This window comes from Podarcis pityusensis (assembly GCF_964106645.2).
Source record: "Podarcis pityusensis genome assembly, chromosome: 7".
Lineage (NCBI taxonomy): Eukaryota > Metazoa > Chordata > Lepidosauria > Squamata > Lacertidae > Podarcis > Podarcis pityusensis.
Window position 1 is genome coordinate 83726651 of NC_138031.1, and position 20078 is coordinate 83746728.

Consider the following 20078-nt stretch of genomic DNA (forward strand, 5'->3'; position numbering starts at 1 on the left):
TTCCTTGCTAAGAAGCAAAAGCTATGAAACGAAACATGCAGGTAGCCTTCTAATGGATTCCTGTGAAATGAGTCAGACTGGCTCCTTCAGTCTACTGGAGTTTGAGCCTGAAATGGTTAAGAGCAGGGGTAGGCAACCTAAGGCCCGGGGGCCGGATGCGGCCCAATCGCCTTCTCAATCCAGCCCGCGGATGGTCCAGGAATCATTGTGTTTTTACATGAGTAGAATGTGTCCTTTTATTTAAAATGCATCTCTGGGTTATTTGTGGGGCATAGGAATTTGATCTTTTTCTTTCTTTCTTCAAAATATAGTCCAGCCCACTACATGGTCTGAGGGATGGTGGATTGGCCCACGGCTGAAAAAGGTTGTTGACCCCTGGATAAGAGAGTTGTTTGGACACCAGGCAATAAGAATCCTTGGGGTTCTAAAGAACTGCTATTTCAGCCTCCCCTTTAATGCACTTCTCCAGCGTTGGTCCTAGTTTCTAGGCAGAAATTCAACAGGTTAAGCCTTTTCTCATATGGAAACACAATTCACCAGTATTGCCCTGTCTCTAATTTTGTGCTATGCTGTGCTCCCTTGGCAGTCGTGTTGTGACTCGTACCCCTAGTACTCCCTCGAAATTCAAAATGTGCTTCCTGGTCCAAAAAGGCTGGCAACCCCTGGCTAAGGGGGAAAGTTGGTTGCCAGGGCAAGGTGACAAGAGTATTGAGTGCATTCCTGCTGTTAACTTTTGGGAGGTGCTGGGGGGGCAGACATAGGGTCCACAGGCTATTCTAGGTAAGGAAATGGGGGTTGATTAAATGGTCCTGCTGAGGACATCTGTAGGCTGTGCACACACTGTTATCCCACACTTTCCAATTTCCCCATCATTTTCCTTATTGCAAAAAGTCCAGTCCTTAGGGGACATTCGTTTATTGCACAAGACCTCAAAATAGCACTAGAACAGCACAAGCTGAATTTGCTGGTATGTGATTGAACTGCCTGAGAACCAAACTGGAAGAAGCCTCCTGTCCTGAGCAGGCAGGCATAGGATTGCGCACTAAGCTGTTTTGACATCTGTATCATGCCAGGCCCTCACAACCTCAAGCCTTTCCTTAATAAGTATTCCAAAGAATACTGTTTTCCTTTGTTATTTTATGTGTTGGTACATGGCACTTAAATTGCAGCTGGCTTGGGACTAAGGGCTTTTAAAGCCCTTCCTGCCACATCTAATTTCCCATTAATCAGCTTTGATTGTCTGCAGAAAATAAGTTTCAAGATGCCCAGAAGATGAGACAATTTATCTACTTTGCATGCCAGGAAATAATGGTCATAACAATATTACAGAAACTCTGAAGTTGTAGATCAGATCCCTAATGTAATAAAGTCTGTTGCCGCATAGTTCATTTGGAGGCAGAGTGCCATATAAGCTATTTGCCCATCAATTGCTTTCTCAACTAGGGTTGCTCTTGCCGCTGTGCAAAACACTTACCTTCTAATGATCTAATTTTTGCTTAATGGTGCAGCAGTGCAGTAGACATTTATCCACCAGCAACATTTGCTGCTTCAGATTTCAAACAGATGAATGTATTTTGTTTTGACAGCGTGCGTAGGAAAGCTTTGTGCTTTCACATGGATTTTCACATCACAGATTTTCGTATAAAAAGAAGTGTTACAAATGTGAATCAAATATTGCTGTAATGGGGCCCCAAAATTCAATGCATATAGAACTACAAAATGCATGTGGAGATACAAATCAATTTAACGTATTTCATCAAACAGCACACATTCAAAAACGAACAAATCGTTAAAATAAAACTTTTAAAAGAGTGTAGTGCTTTGAGAACTATTAACAGAGACTAATCCACAGGGTGAAATCCTGGCTTCTTGCAGGTCTTTCCCCCTTACATGCTATGATTTTCCTACATACATTTCATCAGGGCAAATGTGCACATGTATTTGCAATCATCTCTGCACAGGGTGAAAAAAGATTATTGGTGATGACTTCATGTCAGGGTGGAGAACCGTCTTGCAGCCCCAGGGCCACATTCTTCCATGAGGAACCTTCCAGGACTGCATGCTAGCAATGGATGAGGGCAGAGCCAGAATCACCCTACCCTTTCTTCTCATGTATGCATGCAAGCACACACACACACACACACACACACACACACTCCGTCGATCCACCCATCCATCCATTGCATTTCTCCCCTTCTCTCTCTTTCTCCCTTTCCTGTTCCCTCCCCATCCCAACTATCTCCACTCCTCAGCTGTGCCTCCACGCAGCAAGTTCAGTGGTACCTCGGGTTACATACGCTTCAGCTAACAGATGCTTCAGGTTACAGACTCCGCTAACCCAGAAATAGTACCTCGGGTTAAGAACTTTGCTTCAGGATAAGAACAGAAATCACACGGCAGCAGTGCGGCAGCAGCAGGAGGCCCCATTAGCTAAAGTGGTCTTCAGGTTAAGAACGGACCTCCGGAACGCATTAAGTACTTAACCCAAGGTACCACTGTAATTTTAAAAGCAACAATTCCACTAGAGTAGAACTTGGGGAGGAACACAGTGTGGGTGGTTGGGAAGATTCACCTTTCCTTTCCAAGCTGCAACTCATCCCCAAAGTGACTTCCACACAACATAAAGTTCACGTGCATACAAAGGCATACTTGTCCCATGGGGTGGTGTACTTATTTCTGTACAAATACAATATCCGTATGACAAACTTCAAAACATGAAGTTCCCCTTAGTCATCTAATTAAATGACTCACTGGTGTTATATAGTCTATGTACAAATCTGGGAAAAAGAATTGGGTGGTTTTTCCAGGTGCAATCCATAATCTGGAGCTCTTGCTACCTCTGTTGACTGTGAATCCCATCTCCATCTATGTGACTCCTATAGTACGCGGCTTTGAGAGAAATGTGTGGATTATGAGCATTTCAAGGTTTTACCTTTCCCCATTTCTGTCACACATAAATGGTATGCCTGGTTGGAAAAAGAAAACCTTGATGTGTTAAGATCCGTCAGAATGGAAAAGAATTGCTACGCAATTGTTAGAACTCCGCAGTGGAAATATGTTTCAGTACAAAACTGAGCAGATGTTGCTGTCTGGAATATTGATGGAGAAAATGGATAGCTTTAAACCTGAAGGCTACAATAACAAATACGAAGTATCTGAGTACATTCCAAAAAGTAAGCAACTGGAACTTAGGGAGAGGGGTAGCTGGATGTCTGAAGCCCTGTAAGGTGGTGAGCACAACTTCCACCATCTCACAGGTGACCCGGAAGTGTCTTCGGATAGCGCTGGCTCCTGGCCTCTTAAGTGAGATGAGCGCACAACCCTAGAGTCGGACACGACTGGCCCGTACGGGCAGGGGTACCTTTACCTTGGGATGCAGGTGGCGCTGTGGGTAAAACCTCAGTGCCTAGGACTTGCCGATCGTATGGTCGGCGGTTCGAATCCCCGCGGTGGGGTGAGCTCCCGTCTTTCGGTCCCAGCTCCTGCCCACCTAGCAGTTCAAAAGCACCCCTAAGTGCAAGTAGATAAATAGGTACCGCTTTATAGCGGGAAGGTAAACGGCGTTTCCGTGTGCTGCGCTGGTGCTGGCTTGCCAGAGCAGCTTCGTCATGCTGGCCATGTGACCCGGAAGTGTCTTCGGACAGCACTGGCTCCCGGCCTCTTAAGTGAGATGAGCGCACAACCCTAGAGTCGGACACGACTGGCCTGTACGGGCAGGGGTACCTTTACCTTTAAGGTGGTGAGCACAACTTCCACCATCTCACAGGCATGTCCAAAGTCCATTTCCGGGGCCTAATCTGCCCGCCGGTCAGTTTAATCTGGCTCTTGTGGCAGTATTTCCTGGGGTAAAATTGTAAAAAAAACTTCAACAAATTCAATCCTAAAACAACTTTGGGGTAAAATCAAAGAAAAGCTCAACAACTTCAATCCTAAAAAAAGGTTAACAACTTCGGGCGGCCCTCACGGCCCTTCACTTCATCAAATCTGGCCCTCTTTGGCCAATCAAAACAAAAAGTCTATAAGGATTGGGGAATCTTTAAAGAATATTTAGAAAACTATGCAATAAAAGGAAACATCTTGGCAGAATTAGACTGAACCCTGTATTGTATAAATATAAGTTTGTAGGGAGGTAAAAAGAAATTACGGTATATAAGAAATATGTAACTGTGCGATATAAAGTAATAGATAAAGTACAGTGAGATTAATTGGAAGTCAGTTTTAAATTGCTTCTCTATGAGTTTTATAATTGTGTTCAGAATGATAATTATATTAATCTTCTTGCATCTTATAGTGTGGTGGTTTGTTTGATTTTTCTGTTATTTGTTTGTTTGTTTGAATGTTTGTTTACTTGTATGTACGTCTGTTTTCTCATAAATGTATTTATTTTAAATTAATAAAGATATAGTTAAAAAACTAAAAAACAAATCTGGCCCTCTTTGAAAAAAGTTTGGGCACCACTGAATGGCACTAGCAACTCTACAAATTTCCTCTACCTTTTGGTTCTTCCCCCAATGCCCTTGTGTTCAGGCATCCCCCTTACTCACATCCCCTTTCCACTTGTAGGTGCTTGTAAAAAACTCATCACAAGCGTATTTATGACTATCATTACACCTTTGGTCCCCACCCTGCACTCAGCTCTCACCTGTGACTCCGAGCAGCTTTCAGCAGTTGACAGTAGCCACACGTTGGGAATGGCTTTGATCAGCCTGCTAAGGTGGGTTGGGGACTTCCCCTGCATGCGAAGGGTTGAGGGGACAAGAGCCATAGTGAATCCAATGGTTCAGAAGGCGATTTCTGCATGTGCTGCAGAGGGAAGTGAGGGGCAGATGTGACTCTTTCACCTGGGGAGGGAGTCCATCTAGGAGAAAGATAACTGATCCTGTACCTCTGCTGCCTTGCAGGATATCTTCAGAAGAAGAGTAAACCCCACACAAATCCAGGGTCAAGTCCCTAAGACAGTTGGATGGCGCCTTATATGCCTCCTTCTGGCAACTCCTGCAGCCAAGCTGGTGCCAAACATATTGCTCTACTTTTCTTTAGACCACATTAGTGAGGCCAAGATGGGGTCTTGTCATCTGAGTAGCCCAGGACCTCCATACACACTGGAGGTCACTTTGGGGCGGCTAACACAGCTGTTTGACTTCACCCCCCGAGGCACACTCCATTGTCTCCCAAGACAGACGGATGGCAACTACAGTGGTACCTCTAGTTATGAACTTAATTCGTTCCAGAGGTCCGTTCTCAACCTCAAACTGTCCTTAACTAGAGGCGTGCTTTCGCTAATGGGGCCTCTTGCTGCCGCTGGCACACAATTTCCGTTCTCATCCTGGGGCAAAGTTCTCAACTCGGGGTATCTCTTCCAGGTTAGTGAAGTTTGTAACCTGAAGCGTTTGTAACCTGAGGCATTTGTAACTCGAGGTACCACTGTACTACCAAATTACTTCTGTGCCCAGTATAGAATATGTATATCATAGTTTTTATTATTTAACTTATGGAATTTCAAAAAAAGAATTTTAACTATTTTCATTAAACTTTAGGTAATTAAGCAATCAATGGCCTTTTAAACTGGGGAATATTGCTTTTGTTGTTGTTACTATGTTATGTGTTTTTTGTGTTTTCGTATTGTAAACTGCCCTGTGGTCCTTGGATGAGGGGTGATATAGAAATGTAATAAATGAATAAATAATAAACAACAATAAGCATTTCAGCCACAAGCATAACCATGCAGAATAATTTCAGCTACAGGCATAACTTACAAGAATAAGTTCAGTTATCACCATTCCTCTGCGTCTAAATCAATCCATGACATTTGCTTTGCCGTGGGAACCAGCAAGGGAACTACCAAGGTAAGAAGGCTCAGAGCATGGGGCGTGGTGGTGGGACAATGATGAGTGATCAAAGGGAGAAGAGAGAGAAGACTGGAAGAGGAGGTGTTGGAAGCTGAAGAGGTAACAGGGTTTAGGGAGCCCGTGGGATGGCTTGCAGATTTGGTTCCCAGGAGGATGGCTGGGAGAGAGAGCTGTGTGGGCATTTACAAGTTAGCGAAGACACAAGCAGAGGGCAAGACTGCACCAAGAGACCCACAGCCGGCATCTCTCCTGCTGCGGTGATGCAACTATGAGGCGCACTCCCTTGTCTGTAGGACCTGCTGCTGGGAGCTGGGCAGGAACAGGAAGAGTGGAGGGGAACTGCCCTTCCTTCCATCTGCTGCTTTTCAGCTCTCAGTTTCATGACATAAGCCTAGACTGTGAATAAGGATGTCCACTGAGCATCGGTCCTGAACGTGGAGTCAATAAGGGAAGATTAGAACTAAAGCAGGGGTCAGCAACCTTTTTCAGCAGTGGGCCGGTCCACCATCCCTCAGACCATGTGGTGGGCCGGACTATATTTTTTGGGGGGAAATGAACAAATTCCTATGCCCCACAAATAACCCAGAGATGTATTTTAAACAAAAACACACATTCTACTCATGTAAAAACACGATTCCCAGATTGTCGGCGGGCCGGATTTAGAAGGCGATTGGGCTATATCTGGCCCCTGGGCCTTAGGTTGCCTACCCTTGCACTAAAGTTTCACCCGAAGTTAATCATAAATTCCTGATTTCAGTCTTCCTACATTTTGCAAAAGCAGTATTTGTTCAGTAACAAATTTGAAGGTGGTTGGATTTACTCTCAATTTAAATCTAAATATAAACTGCAAGTGAAAGATGCTATAGAGGAGCTGTGAAAGAGGCGATCTATGACCCAGTCTTGTGAATGGCAGGGCTGTGCTACGATTCCCTGGAGGCTCCATGTGGTAATCAGAAGTTATGGAAGTTTCCAAAATCCCCACACCGACCGAAGAAAATAGTTGTGTGATGCTCTTCAAGCAGTTAGCAGCAAAAACAGACACCAAATGCTTTTTAATGCTATGTTAAATTAGAGCAGAAACATACTTTGTTATAGCAGATTCCCAGAGCCTGTAATACCACTAAATGTTCCCGTTTCAGGTAAATGTTTACTTACAGCCCCCCTTTTCCTCTAGGGAGCTCAGGGATACAGGCATGGGGCTTCGGGGTGGATTTTCATCCATCCAGGGACTGACTAGCCCTGTCTTGAAAGTGGGTAACGATAGCCAAACTTCTGCCTAATATGCGATGTCTGCTTCAGACATAACATGGAAAGGCATTAATTTGCTACCATTACTTGTGCAATGCATTCCTGTGGTTTCTCCTTTGCCAGATCATACTTCCTTTCACAATGGACATTTCCCTACTGTAAGTGTGACATTGGAGCAGAAAAGTAAAAGGTAAAGGACCCCTGGGCGGTTAAGTCCAGTCAAAGGCAACTATGGCGTGCGGCGCTCATCCTGCTTTTCAGGTCGGCGTTTGTCCACAGACAGCTTTCTGGGACACTGGAGCACCAAACAGGAACACACTCATCCATACATATGAACTTGGCTTGAGATCAGTTTTCTTCTGTATTGGGTCCCCAGATATTGTTGGACTACATCATCCCCAGCCAGTTTAGCCAATGGTCTGAAATGACAGGAGGTGTAGGCTAGCAACATCCAGGGGACCCAAGCTGAAGAGCATCTTAAGACTTCTCGGCCACATCTCCCTGTGTTGTTAGTAGCAACATGTACTGCATCCATATACTAACATAATAGATCTTTTGCATCACCTGATACAAAACTGTCCTACCTCCTGCAATGCAGGAATTGCAGCTAAAGCATCCCTGACAAATGGCCATCAAACCTTTGCTTAAAAACCTCCAAGGAAGGAGAGTTCACCACCTACAGAGGGAGACCGTTCCACTGTTGAACAGCTCTTACTGTCAGAAAGTTCTTCCTGATATTTAGTTGGAATCTCCTTTCTTGTAACTTGAATCCACTGGCTCAAGTCCTACCCTCTGGAACAGGAGAACACGTGCTTGCTCCCTCTTCCATGTGACAGCCTTTGAGATATTTGAAGATGGCTATCATATCTCACTCTTCTCTTTTCCTGGCTAAACATACCCAGCTTCTTCAACGGTTCCTCATAAGGTTTGGCTTCCCTCCTCTGCACAATTTCCTTCTGCTCAACATTCTTCTTAAATTGTGGTGCCCAGAACTGGACACAGGACGCAAGGTGGGGTTTGATCAAGGCAAAACAAAGTGGGGCTATTAGTTCATTTGACCAGAAGGTCGGCGGTTCAAATCCCCACGACGGGGTGAGCTCCCGTTGCTCGGTCCCTGCTCCTGCCCACCTAGCAGTTTGAAAGCATGTCAAAGTGCAAGTAGATAAATAGGTACCGCTCCGGCGGGAAGGTAAACGGCGTTTCCGTGCGCTGCTCTGGTTCGCCAGAAGCGGCTTAGTCATGCTGGCCACATGACCCGGAAGCTGTACGCCGGCTCCCTCGGCCAGTAAAGAAAGGGGAGTGCCGCAACCCCAGAGTCGACCACGACTGGACCTAATGGTCAGGGGTCCCTTTACCTTTTATTACTTCATTTGACCTGGACACTATACTTCTGTTGATGCAGCCTAGAACACCAGCCTTTTTCTTTTGCTGCCGCATCACACTGATGACCCATTTTAAGCTTGTGGTCCACCAAGACCCCAAGATTCTTTTCACGTGCTAGTAAGGTAGGCATCCCCCATCCTATATTTGTGCATCTGGTTCTTCCTGCCTTAGTGCAGAACCTTACATTTGCCCCTATTGAAATTCATTTTGTCAGCTATGTGCCCAGTTCTCCAAACTGTTAAGGTCGTCCTGAATCCTGATTCTGTCTTCAGCGGCATTAGCTGCCCCTCCGAGTTTGGTGTCACCTGCAAATTGGATGAGCAGCCCCTCAAGTCCTTCATCCAAATCCTTTATAAAGACGTTGAACAACAGGCCCAGGACAGAACCCTGCGGCAACCCAAATGTCACTTTTCTCCAGGATGATGAGGCAGAATTAATGAGTACTTTTTGGGTTTTAAAAGTCCAATTCCCATCATCTATGGTCTGGGGTGGTGGGAAATGATGCCCATCAACAGAGGGTCACAGGTCCTCTCGTCTGCCCAGCAAGAAAAACTGTGCTTTGAACACCTTTTAAAATTGTTGCTAATACTAAAGCTGCAAAGGCATGTCCTCCTGAATAACCAGCACAGATGTTGCATGGATTGCTCCTGCTCAAATGCGGCATAATTATCTGCCGGTCAAAAGCAAATCAGGAAAGTGTTGGAAGTTCTGCTAAAAGCTAGTTCTGTGGCACAGGCAACTTAGCTGTTTCTACAAAAGTACTCCTGATAGATCATAGTCCATTATATATTATAAATGGTAATAATGATAGTGAGAATTGCAGCATACCTCCTTCAGCCCTTTTAACTTTCATCAGATTTCAGATCATTGAGAAAGTAATTATAATACAAAATCCAATTAAGATGTTAAAGCAATTAGCGACCGAATTCCCATCCCATCTAAAGTGCCCCGAAGTTGCAGCTCCTCTTGTTTGCCTTCCGAGAGAGGCAACGCGCAGCTCAGGATCCGCGGACCGCGCGCTGCGCTTCGGCTCAGAGGAGCAGCGAGGCTCCGCTCTGGGGACGCGCGTCACGTGAGAACGCCGTCCCCGCTCCGTCCCTCGTGAATACCGGACTGCGGAGGGTCACCCGGCACATCGGGATGGAACCCGTTGGGGCTTCTACCCCCCTGAGAACGTGGCTCCAAGCGCGGGAGCTTCCTCCCACGAGGGCCGTCGCGAAAGGGCCGAGCCTCTCGAGGGCCACCGACGGCCCCGCGATGCCGGTCAACCCGGACGCCCGTCCGGCACCCCCGGCGCTTGGGGCTGGCCCACCCCGCCCGACGGTGCTCGTCGAAGGGCCAAAGGGCGCCCAGTCGTCAATGTGCCCCCCCCCCCCGCGGACCTGAGACGACTTCAGCCCCGCGCGCTCGGAGGGGGATTCCCTCGGGATTCCCTCTTCCCGGCAACTTCCGCCTGCCCGGAGCGCACGAGCCTTTCCCCACTCCGAGTCTCCCCCCTCCGTGCTCCCCGCCCCGTCGAGGCGGAGAGAGAGAGAGCAGCTCAGGCTGCGCCCACCCCCACCCCGGCCTCGTGGGCTCCGGCCCGGCGCGTCCGCCCCTCCGAGGAGCCGGCGGTGGGAGCCGCGGAGCGTGCGCGGCGGCGGCGGCGGCCTCGGAAGATGGCGGCGGGCGGGGCGGGACTGGGGCGGCGGCGGAGCCTGCTGGCTTTGATCGCCGCCACCTCCCCTATCTCCGCCCCGGGAAGAGCGAGCGGCGGGCGGGAGGCGGAGGCGGAGGCGGCGGCGGCAGCGGCAGCGGCTCCTCTCCGGGGCTGAGCCGGGCTGGCGCGCCTGCCTTGCCTGCCTTCCGTGGGCTGCTCCTCGCTCGCTGCTCGCTCGCCCGGGGGGAACATGGCCGGGGTGGAGGCGCCGCCGGGGGACCCCGGAGGAGGCGAGGCGGAGGCGGCGTCGGGGCCGGCCGACGAGTCGTCGGACAGCGAAGGCGAGCACGAGGCGCCCCAGAAGCTCATCCGAAAGGTCTCCACGTCGGGCCAGATCCGGAGCAAGGTGGGCGGCCGCGCGGAGGGGGGGGGGAAGGAAAGTGGGGTGGGCGTCGGGGACCAGATCCGCCCGGGGGTCCGGAGCCCGGACGAGGCCGGGAAAGGAAGCGCTGCTGCTGCCATCGAGGGTCCCCCTTCGCCGTCTCCATTCAGATCAGCCCTTCTTTCCCCCCCCCCCCCGCCGCCTGCCTGCCTTCCTTCCTGGCCGGGGTGGGGCTTGGACCATCGCATCCCTTCCCCCTCCTTCCAGCTGCGGCCACATCTGTCTCTCCCCCCGCCGTGGCGGAGCGACGATCTTGGCCGCTGCTGCTGCTCGGGAGGAGAAGCGGCATCGCCGCGCGCAGGGAGCCGCTCCCGGCTTGGGTTTCCTGGTTGCGCTGCCCCGCCGGCCTTGGACAGGGCGAGCTGCCCAGGAACGGGCTCCCCCTGCGCTCCGCCGGATCCTCCGCCATCCCCGCCCGCCGCCTCCTCTCCCCTGCGGAGCCGGAAAAGAGCGGAGAACCTCGCAAGAGTCGCCCGGGGAACCCCGCGCCCCCAGCCCGCTTCTCCTAGGCGCCTGGATGGCACAGAGTTATAAACTGGCAGTGACCTACCCGCTTTTTGGGGGGTTCGGGTGAAAGTTGTTGAGTTTTTTCAGGGAGGGCGTAAAATGTTGAGGTTTTTTTTTAGGGGAGCCACAGTTGTTCAGCTTCTTTGTGGGGAGCCAATGACCTACCAGTGATCTAACGGTAGATCACGATCTACCTGTTGGACTATCCTGAACTACAGGAATAAAATAATTCAGATTAAAAAATCCCTCCAGGAACACTTAGCACCTATCTTGTTTTGTCGTGTTCTTCCCCCCCCCCCCAAAAAAAGAAAAAAATAACCAGCCCTCGAAGTTCAGGGACAGGAATTTGCTTTCTCCCCAGGTCAAAGCATCTCTTAAAGCACATTAAAACTCTGGAGAGTGAAATAGCTTGATATAAGGGGGGGTGGACACACACACACACAAATGTTCCTTTGCAAGTGGCCAAACATGGGGGTGGCTCCTTTCAGGCTAGTGCAGGACTTGTGGCGTGTGAATTCAACTTTAAGGTGGGGGGTAGTTAGCGGGTGGTGCTGTGGGTTAAACCACAGAGCCTAGGATTGCCGATCAGAAGGTCGGTGGTTCGAATCCCCGTGACGGAGTGAGCTCCCGTTGCTCGGTCCCTGCTCCTGCCAACCTAACAGTTTGAAAGTACGTCAAAGTGCAAGTAGATAAATAGGTACCGCTCTGGCAGGAAGGTAAACGGTGTTTCTGTGCGCTGCTCTGGTCTGCCAGAAGCAGCTTAGTCATGCTGGCCACATGACCCAGAAGCTGTACGCCGGCTCCCTCAGCCAATAAAGCGAGATGAGCGCCGCAACCCCAGAGTCGATCATGACTGGACCTAACGGTCAGGGGTCCGTTTACCTTTACCATTACACTATGGCACTTACTTTTTCTCCGGTCAAACAGATATCTTTAACCATGTGGGACAATATGAATTCTGCCAATTGCATCAAAGTGCAAGTAGATAAATAGGTACCGCTCCGGCGGGAAGGTAAACGGCGTTTCCGTGCACTGCTCTGGTTCGCCAGAAGCGGCTTAGTCATGCTGGCCACATGACCTGGAAGCTGTACGCCGGCTCCCTCGGCCAATAAAGCGAGATGAGTGCCGCAACCCCAGAGTCGGTCACGACTGGACCTAATGGTCAGGGGTACCTTTACCTTTACTTTTACCTTACCTTACTTCTAGTAGCAGGTCAAATGGCGACATGGTGGTCTGAGACCTTGCCCAATGTGAACTCTTAAGACCTCGCTCAACTTTCTTGCGGAGACATCGCTTGATGTTGCTTCCACATCCCGTGTGACGTCCTGCCCTCTGCCACCGAGTCCTTGTCACTGAGCAACGTTCACAGTGACATTGCTCACCGATGGGGAGTCCAGTGTGGAATATTAATGCACACAGAGATGCATTAACCCCCCAAAAAAGTTGCCAGGGGTCCCAGTTATTCCCTCAATATGCAGCCTGCACATCATGAGGTATTTGGGCAGTGCACTGTATTCGTCAATATACTGAAGGTTGGTTGGGACAAGCAATTACGCCCCCCCTCCGCATGTGCACGCACTACATCATCATGTCCCCCAGTGTGTCGACGTCACTCGCGCACATGGCAGGGCATGGTGACGTAGCACACACACGCTGGTGTTTGTGTGTGATGATGCAGTGATGCACTTTGTGGGTGCCCTGCCCCCCTTATTCAAAATGTTGGGGGGCCACGGCACCCAGGACCCCTGGGACCTGGTGCCTATGCTTAGCTGTACACATCTATGAATTAAAAAAATCCTTCCAGTAGCACCTTAGAGACCAACTAAGTTTGTTATTGGTATGAGCTTTCGTGTGCACGCACACTTCTTCAGATACCTTCACACGAGAGCTCATACCAATTACAGTGGTGCCTCGCAAGACGAAATTAATCCGTTCCGCGAGTCTCTTCGTCTAGCGGTTTCTTCGTCTTGCGAAGCAACCCTATTAGCGGATTAGCGGTTTAGCGGCTATTAAAAGCTTAGCGGCTTAGCGGCTTAGAAAAAGGGGGGGGGAAAGCGAAAAAAATCTCAAGACTCGCAAGACATTTTCATCTTGCGAAGCAAGCCCATAGGGAAATTCGTCCTGCGAAGCGCATCGAAAAACGGAAAACCCTTTCGTCTAGCGGGTTTTTCGTCTTGCGAGGCATTCGTCTTGCGGGGCACCACTGTATAAACTTAGTTGGTCTCTAAGGTGCTGCTGGAAGGAATTTTTTTATTTTGTTTCGACTATGTCAGATCAACACGGCTACCCACCTGTAACTGCATCTATGAATGTTGCTGCAATACGGAGAACCAGCATTGTGTGTGATAGCGTTACATTTACATGATAGGTGTGGCAAATTCAGAAACCTTTTTGTGCGTCACAAGTGAAAATGCATGAAGAGTGCTTGCCCGTAACATGAGCTAGTAATGTCGTTTTGTGTTTTACATTGAACCTCCCCAACACCGCTGGGTATAGGGCGGTATATAAATTCAATCAATCAATCAATCAATAAAAATTGTACAGACAGACCAGTCTGTATGTAAATAACAATGGACATAAATCTGACACCAGATATGGCCATTTCAAAACCGGTGGACAAGCATTTCAAGCTTCCAGGACATTCTGTGGCTGAACTTCCTAGAACAGAGGAACTTTAAAGGGAGAACTGTGAATTCATCACTTCTAAGCTTAATAGAGACAAATATCACAGTGCATCTGCTAAGTGGCTCACCAAGGCTAGGATGTCTGTGTGATAAAAGAGCAACTGTGATTTGTTCTGTCAATGGCCATTGTTAGCAACGTAATTTTCACCATTTCTACTTTTCTTCATTTAATTTCATTCTTACCTCACTTTTTACAGTTGCACCCCCACCCCAAACCCTGTGCATAGATGCAACTGAATATTACACTTTGTGCATCTGATGAAGCAGACTGTAGTCCATGGAAGTTTATGTGGACATAATGTTAGCCTGCAATGTATCGCCATACTTTCTGTTTTGGTCGCCCATGGTGAAAAGTGCCTTTGGACAACCAGCCAGAGAAACCGTCCTAAAATGCACACACTCTCTCTCTTGAGCATAAATGGAGTTTAGATCAGCAAGTTATATATCATTTAGATATTTGGGTGTTCTTTTCAGTGAATCCCTTTCATGGAAATGGTTTAGTGTGGCTGTGAAATCGAAAGCACAGAAACCTATGGCAGTGTTAGAAATTAGCCAGGAGTGTTTTGCAACTGGCACAGGTCCAATTGTGACCATGTTGAGTTCTCTGGATGCCAGGTTGGCAACTGGGGTAATAATAATATAATTATTATATTATTATATTTATTATTATTATATTTATTATTATTATTATTATTAAGCAAAATGTCACTTAGAGAAAACTTTTATTGAAGCTTGAATTGGTTTTATTCTGGATTGCTTTATTTGATATTTTAATATGTTGTAAACTGTTTTGAGATTTTTTTCTTTAAAATATAAAGTGCTATACTGTACAGTGGTACCTCTACTTATGGATATGATCCATTCCGGGGTGCCATTTGCACCCCGAAAAGTCCATAAGTAGAGCGCTGCTTCTGCGCGTGACGCGATAGAGTGCTCATGCGCGATGTGCACAGATTGCTCCTGCACATTCGCGATGCGGAGAACCTGGAAGTGAACACTTCTGGGTTTGCCGTGTTCGTAACCAGAAAAAAACGCAACGGAAAGCAAATGCAACTCGAGGTATGACTGCAGTCATGATGATAACGATAATAAACAATATTGGGGGAAATGGTGTCTAGACATTCCACTGTCAGGCATGTCGGGTTACACCCAGCATTGTTGGTGCCCAGAACGTGTGATGTCACAAGGTGGGAGGAAGCCTGCCGAGGCTGTGACTGGCTCTTGCTGCAGCGACGGGTTCCATTGGGTCTTCCCACTGCTGTCCAATGGAGCCCGTTGCAGTTGTGGCAGGCCCGTCCAGCCTCCTCCTGCCACATGGGCTGTGGAATATTGATGGGGCCTGGCCCCCTTACTGAAAATGGGGGGTGGGGTTGGCCCCACACAAATGGCGCTCCTGTCCACTGTGGCAACTGTCACCTAGGTTTAAGGTGCCATTTGGTGATTAGATTATATATACAGTGGTACCTTGGGTTACATACGCTTCAAGTTACATATGCTTCAGGTTACAGACTCCGCTAACCCAGAAATAGTGCTTCAGGTTAAGAACTTTGCTTCAGGATGACAACAGAATTCATGCTCCGGTGGCGCAGCGGCAGCGGGAGGCCCCATTAGCTAAGGTGGTGCTTCAGGTTAAGTACAGTTTCAGGTTAAGAACGGACCTCCGGAATGAATTAAGTACTTAACCCAAGGTACCACTGGATATATATATGAGTTTCTAACGTGGCTATTAAAAATTGTTACTGTTATTAAAGATTTTCTGGGGTTACAAAAGTACACACATCTCTATTTTCAGATCGTAAAGTCATTGCTGTAGGGCTATTGATGAAGTTTGCTTATAATAAGGGAGGACAGCTGATTGAACCTGTCCTAAAGATTTTCAGTAGCAAAGTGATCCCTGGAGCGGGAGCCCGGCTTGCGGAGAGTTGCCTGTTCTGGGGGCTGGGGGGGGGGGAAGCTCGGGCTTCCCCCACCCCAGCCCCGCGCCTGGGGAAAAAAAATAACCCCCCCTTTATTCCCCCCCCCCAAATACTAGGTGCGCCTTATGGGACGGTGCGTCCTATAGGGTGAAAAATACGGTATGTGGCTATCAATTAAGACAGCAGTAGAATGTGCACAGTTAAGTTAACAAAGTGCAACTGACCATTTTATTAACTGACCATTTTCCTGTGTTGTGCTATATGGGAACTGGGTAAGAATCAATTTTGGGAAACAGCTCTTCAGGATATTTTAGACAATTATTATTTTCCAGAGCTGGATGTCGTATTGGGCATGGACAAGAGTAGGGTAGGTTTTCTGGGTAGGTTCCAGAAGGGAATTGCAACTAATTAGGAACTCCAGATTTCCCATGGGGTATTCTCTTTTGCAAACAAAACATTTTAGGGCCAGTTATTTAATGAAACCTGTGCCTCTTCCCCTGAAAAAATGCTTTTAGTGAGCTGTGATTTCAAGTGATGCCAACTGAAGTCCCTGGTGGTCGCTTATAACAAGGTTACTCATAAAGGCAGATTCTGTGTTTGTGGCCTGTTATGTACTGAAGTTCTCACCCTGGGCCAGCAGGGGGATACTGTAGATAGTTATGCAAATGAAGGATCGAAAGTGATGTTCAGTGATTGGATAGTTTGTATGCAAATGAAGGATCGAAAGTGACGTTCAGTGATTGGATAGTTTTAGAAAGTTGCTACAGTAACGTTGTACTGGAGCTCTATATAAGCAGGTTGACTGAACCCTTCAGTTCAGTTCTGTTCTGGCCTCGGAATAAACAAGAGCTGTTTGAAGAATCGCTGTGTCGTCTGATATGTTCACCCACAACTTAACACGGCCAATATCAGCTGGATTGCGATATTCATTTTCTGTTAATCTGTCCTTTCTATAGTGATACAGAAGAGAGATTTCTGAAACTTTTGTTGACGTATGGCAACAGGGATACCTTGGTAGAAACGGTACTATTTCTTTTGACACTAATGGCTTTGTGACACACCTACTTCTGTTCACACACAGAATTCATCTTTACAGATCCTGGACCTCGCAATTTCAAATTAACAGTAGAAGCAAGGTGCACAGGAATCACTGTTCTATTAAAAATAAAATAATTGGATTTTATAGAAATCATATCCATATCAAAATGCTCCTATCAATGTACTTGATTTAAACAGGATTTTTAATTCTATTTTTAACATTCGTGTTCTATTAAGAGCTCTGTAAAAATAACCTGGTTTAAAATATCTCTGTGCAATACAAGCATATGCATTAAAGTCTCCACTTGTATATTTTTATGGTCAAATCCAAGAGTGTCCTTCAAACTCATTGAGCCTGCTTTTGCACTGCAAAAGGATGAGCAAGGAGTAAAAAATATGTGACTTGAAAGCAAAATCCAAAGGGGACCATGCGGTCCTCACCCTCCTTAACCTCTCTGCTGCCTTTGATGCACATGATCACACTAACATCCCTTCATGGCACACTAAGTCTCTGCTGTTCTCAGTCTTCTGAACTAAATACATTTGTCTAGTTTTTCCATAGGGGGAAACTTCTCTCTCAACCTCATCAAATCACATGGTTTTCCACCTGTACACTGAGGATAACCCAGCTCTACCTCTGTACATGAAAAGTTTCTCTGGGACATTCCACATACAGTGGTACCTCGGATTACATACGCTTCAGGTTACATATGCTTCAGGTTACATATGCTTCAGCTTACAGACTCAGCTAACCCAGAAATAGTGCTTCAGGTTAAGAACTTTGCTTCAGGATAAGAACAGAAATCAGGCTCCAGCAGTGCGCCAGCAGCAGGAGGCCCCATTAGCTAAAGTGGTGCTTCAGGTTAAGAACAGTTTCAGGTTAAGAACGGACCTCCGGAACGAATTAAGTACTTAACCTGAGGTACCGCTGTACTGTATTCAACAGCTTGACTCTTATTTTGCTTGGATCCTTAATGGTTGGCCCAAAATAAATATGTCCCAAGTATGACCTACACATATTTCCTCCCAAGCCCCCTTCGTACCCTTCCCAAGGCCTGAGACCTTGTCTCTCTCTAACCCCACCTCACCCAACATTACCCCTCTGCCCATTGAGGCACTGCTGGCACAGGTGTGCTTCAGCTCTTTCTCCTGGATGTTGCCAGCCTCCTGCCAGAGGGCTTCTGAGCTGGTCACACAGTTCAGCCCTGGCCAGGAAGCAAGAGAATGTAGCTATGGAGGAATAGAGATGGGGAGAGCAGGGTGGGCAAAGGCAGGGGGAGAGGCACACCAAGGTGGGCCAACAGAAAGGGGATGTGGGAGGAGAAGGCTCAAAGAGAGGAAAGCTGAGAAAGGGACAGGCTGGAGTACATCAGGGATGGGGAGCATCAGAAGAGACCTCAAGCCAAAGGCCCATCTTATACAGTGGCCATCCAGAAGCTCCACTGGTTGTCAGACTCCAGATTCCATCAGTTCCAGCCAGTGAAGCCAATGGTTCCCCAGATATGGTTCAGAATTATGAGTCTCAGAAGTAAATGGCACGAGCACGCACAAAGAGAGCCAGTGTGGTGTAGTGGTTAAGAGCAGTGGACTCGTAATCTGGTGAACCGGGTTCGATTCTCTGCTCCTCCACATGCAGCTGCTGGGTGACCTTGGGCTAGTCACACTTCTCTCTGAAGTCTCTCAGCCCCACTCACCTCACAGAGTGTTTGTTGTGGGGGAGGAAGGGAAAGGAGAATGTTAGCCGCTTTGAGACTCCTTCGGGTAGTGATAAAGCGGGATATCAAATCCAAACTCTTCTTCTTCAAAGTGCATCTGCTTTTCTAGTGAGGAATCTTGTTTGTACTTGATAAGATGACTCCATTACAGTAACTTCAGTCTGAAATACAAATGTCTTGGGCTGTGGCAGTCCTATTGAAATTAAGCATGAGTAACTTGGGCCTATTAATTTTGAGAGTGTCTGCTCTGAGTAGGGCTAGCATTAGTTCCAACCCTTCATTGCCAGTCAACCGCATGATGCAATAAAATAGAAGCAAGCGACTCTCCTGCCAACAGAGAGTGACGCTGTGACGCTAAGGGACTGCAGTCAGTGTTTCAGATGTGCCACTTTGCTAGAGCAGTTCCAGTCAAGGTTTTACGAAACAGTTGCAAGGCCTACAGCATCCATTGCTGGCCAAAAGAAAGACATGTCTCTGAAAGCCTGCCAGCCAGCCAGCCAGCCAGCCAGCCAGGCTGCCTCCCTTCTTCTCTCCTTTCCCTGCTCAACTTTTGTCTAATTATGCTTTTAATGAGGGCAAGCTGCTACAGGAAATGTGGCAAAAACATTTCCTGTGCATTGGACTCAGCGGATCAGAGCAAGATGTCCTGGGTCCCACAGGGCAAGGCCAACCAGGAGTTGCAGAACCACAGATAGCTGGAAGTGAGCAATTTCCTCCGACAGAGGTCAGAAGCAAATTGAGCCTTGTGAAGCCTTTTTCCACTGAAGGCAGGCGCTCGTCCTTTGGTCCATGACCTCCAGACGCACTGGTATGGTGCTGTGGAAGGCATTGGGTTCCATCAGCTTAGGCAAGACACCTGTGAGAGTTCAGCGCTGAAGGCCCTGGTTCTACGCGAGGTTCTTCTTTGGGTTTGCTGTCCGCTTGAAGCCCACCGGTTTCTCAATCTGCATCAGCAGTCTCACAGCCCTGAATCTGGTCTACCTCCTCATCTGGTACTTCTGCCGAGTCAGATTCCAACTCAGTGCTGGACTCAGGGGTCATGATGTAGGTAGAAGAAGCAGAAAAGATGGGGGGGAAACAGGATATACAACTATTTTGTTCTGACAGTTCAAAATGTGCTGGAAATGAGTGTAGAATTTTGTACATCTGTAAAGGTTTGCATTGTGGAGGTGCAACAAGATTCCTGATAACAGTGGCTCTGTGTGAAGTCCATATTACATCCTTTACCTGATGAGGATGAAACCAGAATAGTACCAACACTTCATTTCATCGATATAACTTTGTCAAAGAGCAAAGCTGGAATGAGTTACTCGCGAATACTTTATTTACTCGTGGTACATAACTCAAAAGTACTTATATCTGGTTAGAAAGCACTCATTTAGTTTATTATCATCATTTATTAAATTTGTATCCCGTCCTATACCTGCAGGTCTCAGGGCGGCCGACAACATAATCACAATATTAAAAACACAAAATATATAATAAAAACAAAAACAAGGGCCACCCAATAATCCCCCCCTCCCCAACGCATTTTAAAAGGGCATTGGATGTGAATCGGCCAAAGGCCTGGTTAAAGAAGGACGTTTTTGCCTGGGGACCCAAAGGTGTACAATGAAGGTGCCAGGCAGACCTCCCTGGGGAGAGCACCCCATTGGAC

The 20078-nt window shown here is 47.6% G+C and overlaps 1 protein-coding gene across 3 annotated transcripts in view; it reads left to right on the top strand.

Annotated features, from left to right (window-relative positions):
- Window positions 1–10354: 10354 nt before the first annotated feature.
- Window positions 10355–20078, top strand: part of DGKH (diacylglycerol kinase eta) — a 113175-nt gene continuing 103451 nt past the window's right edge. For all 3 annotated transcript variants that reach the window (XM_081014659.1, XM_081014661.1, XM_081014660.1), the window contains exon 1: window positions 10355–10525. In XM_081014659.1, coding sequence (XP_080870785.1) covers window positions 10370–10525 — 156 coding nt within the window. In that variant the 5' untranslated portion in view covers window positions 10355–10369. The remainder of the gene's footprint in view (window positions 10526–20078) is intronic.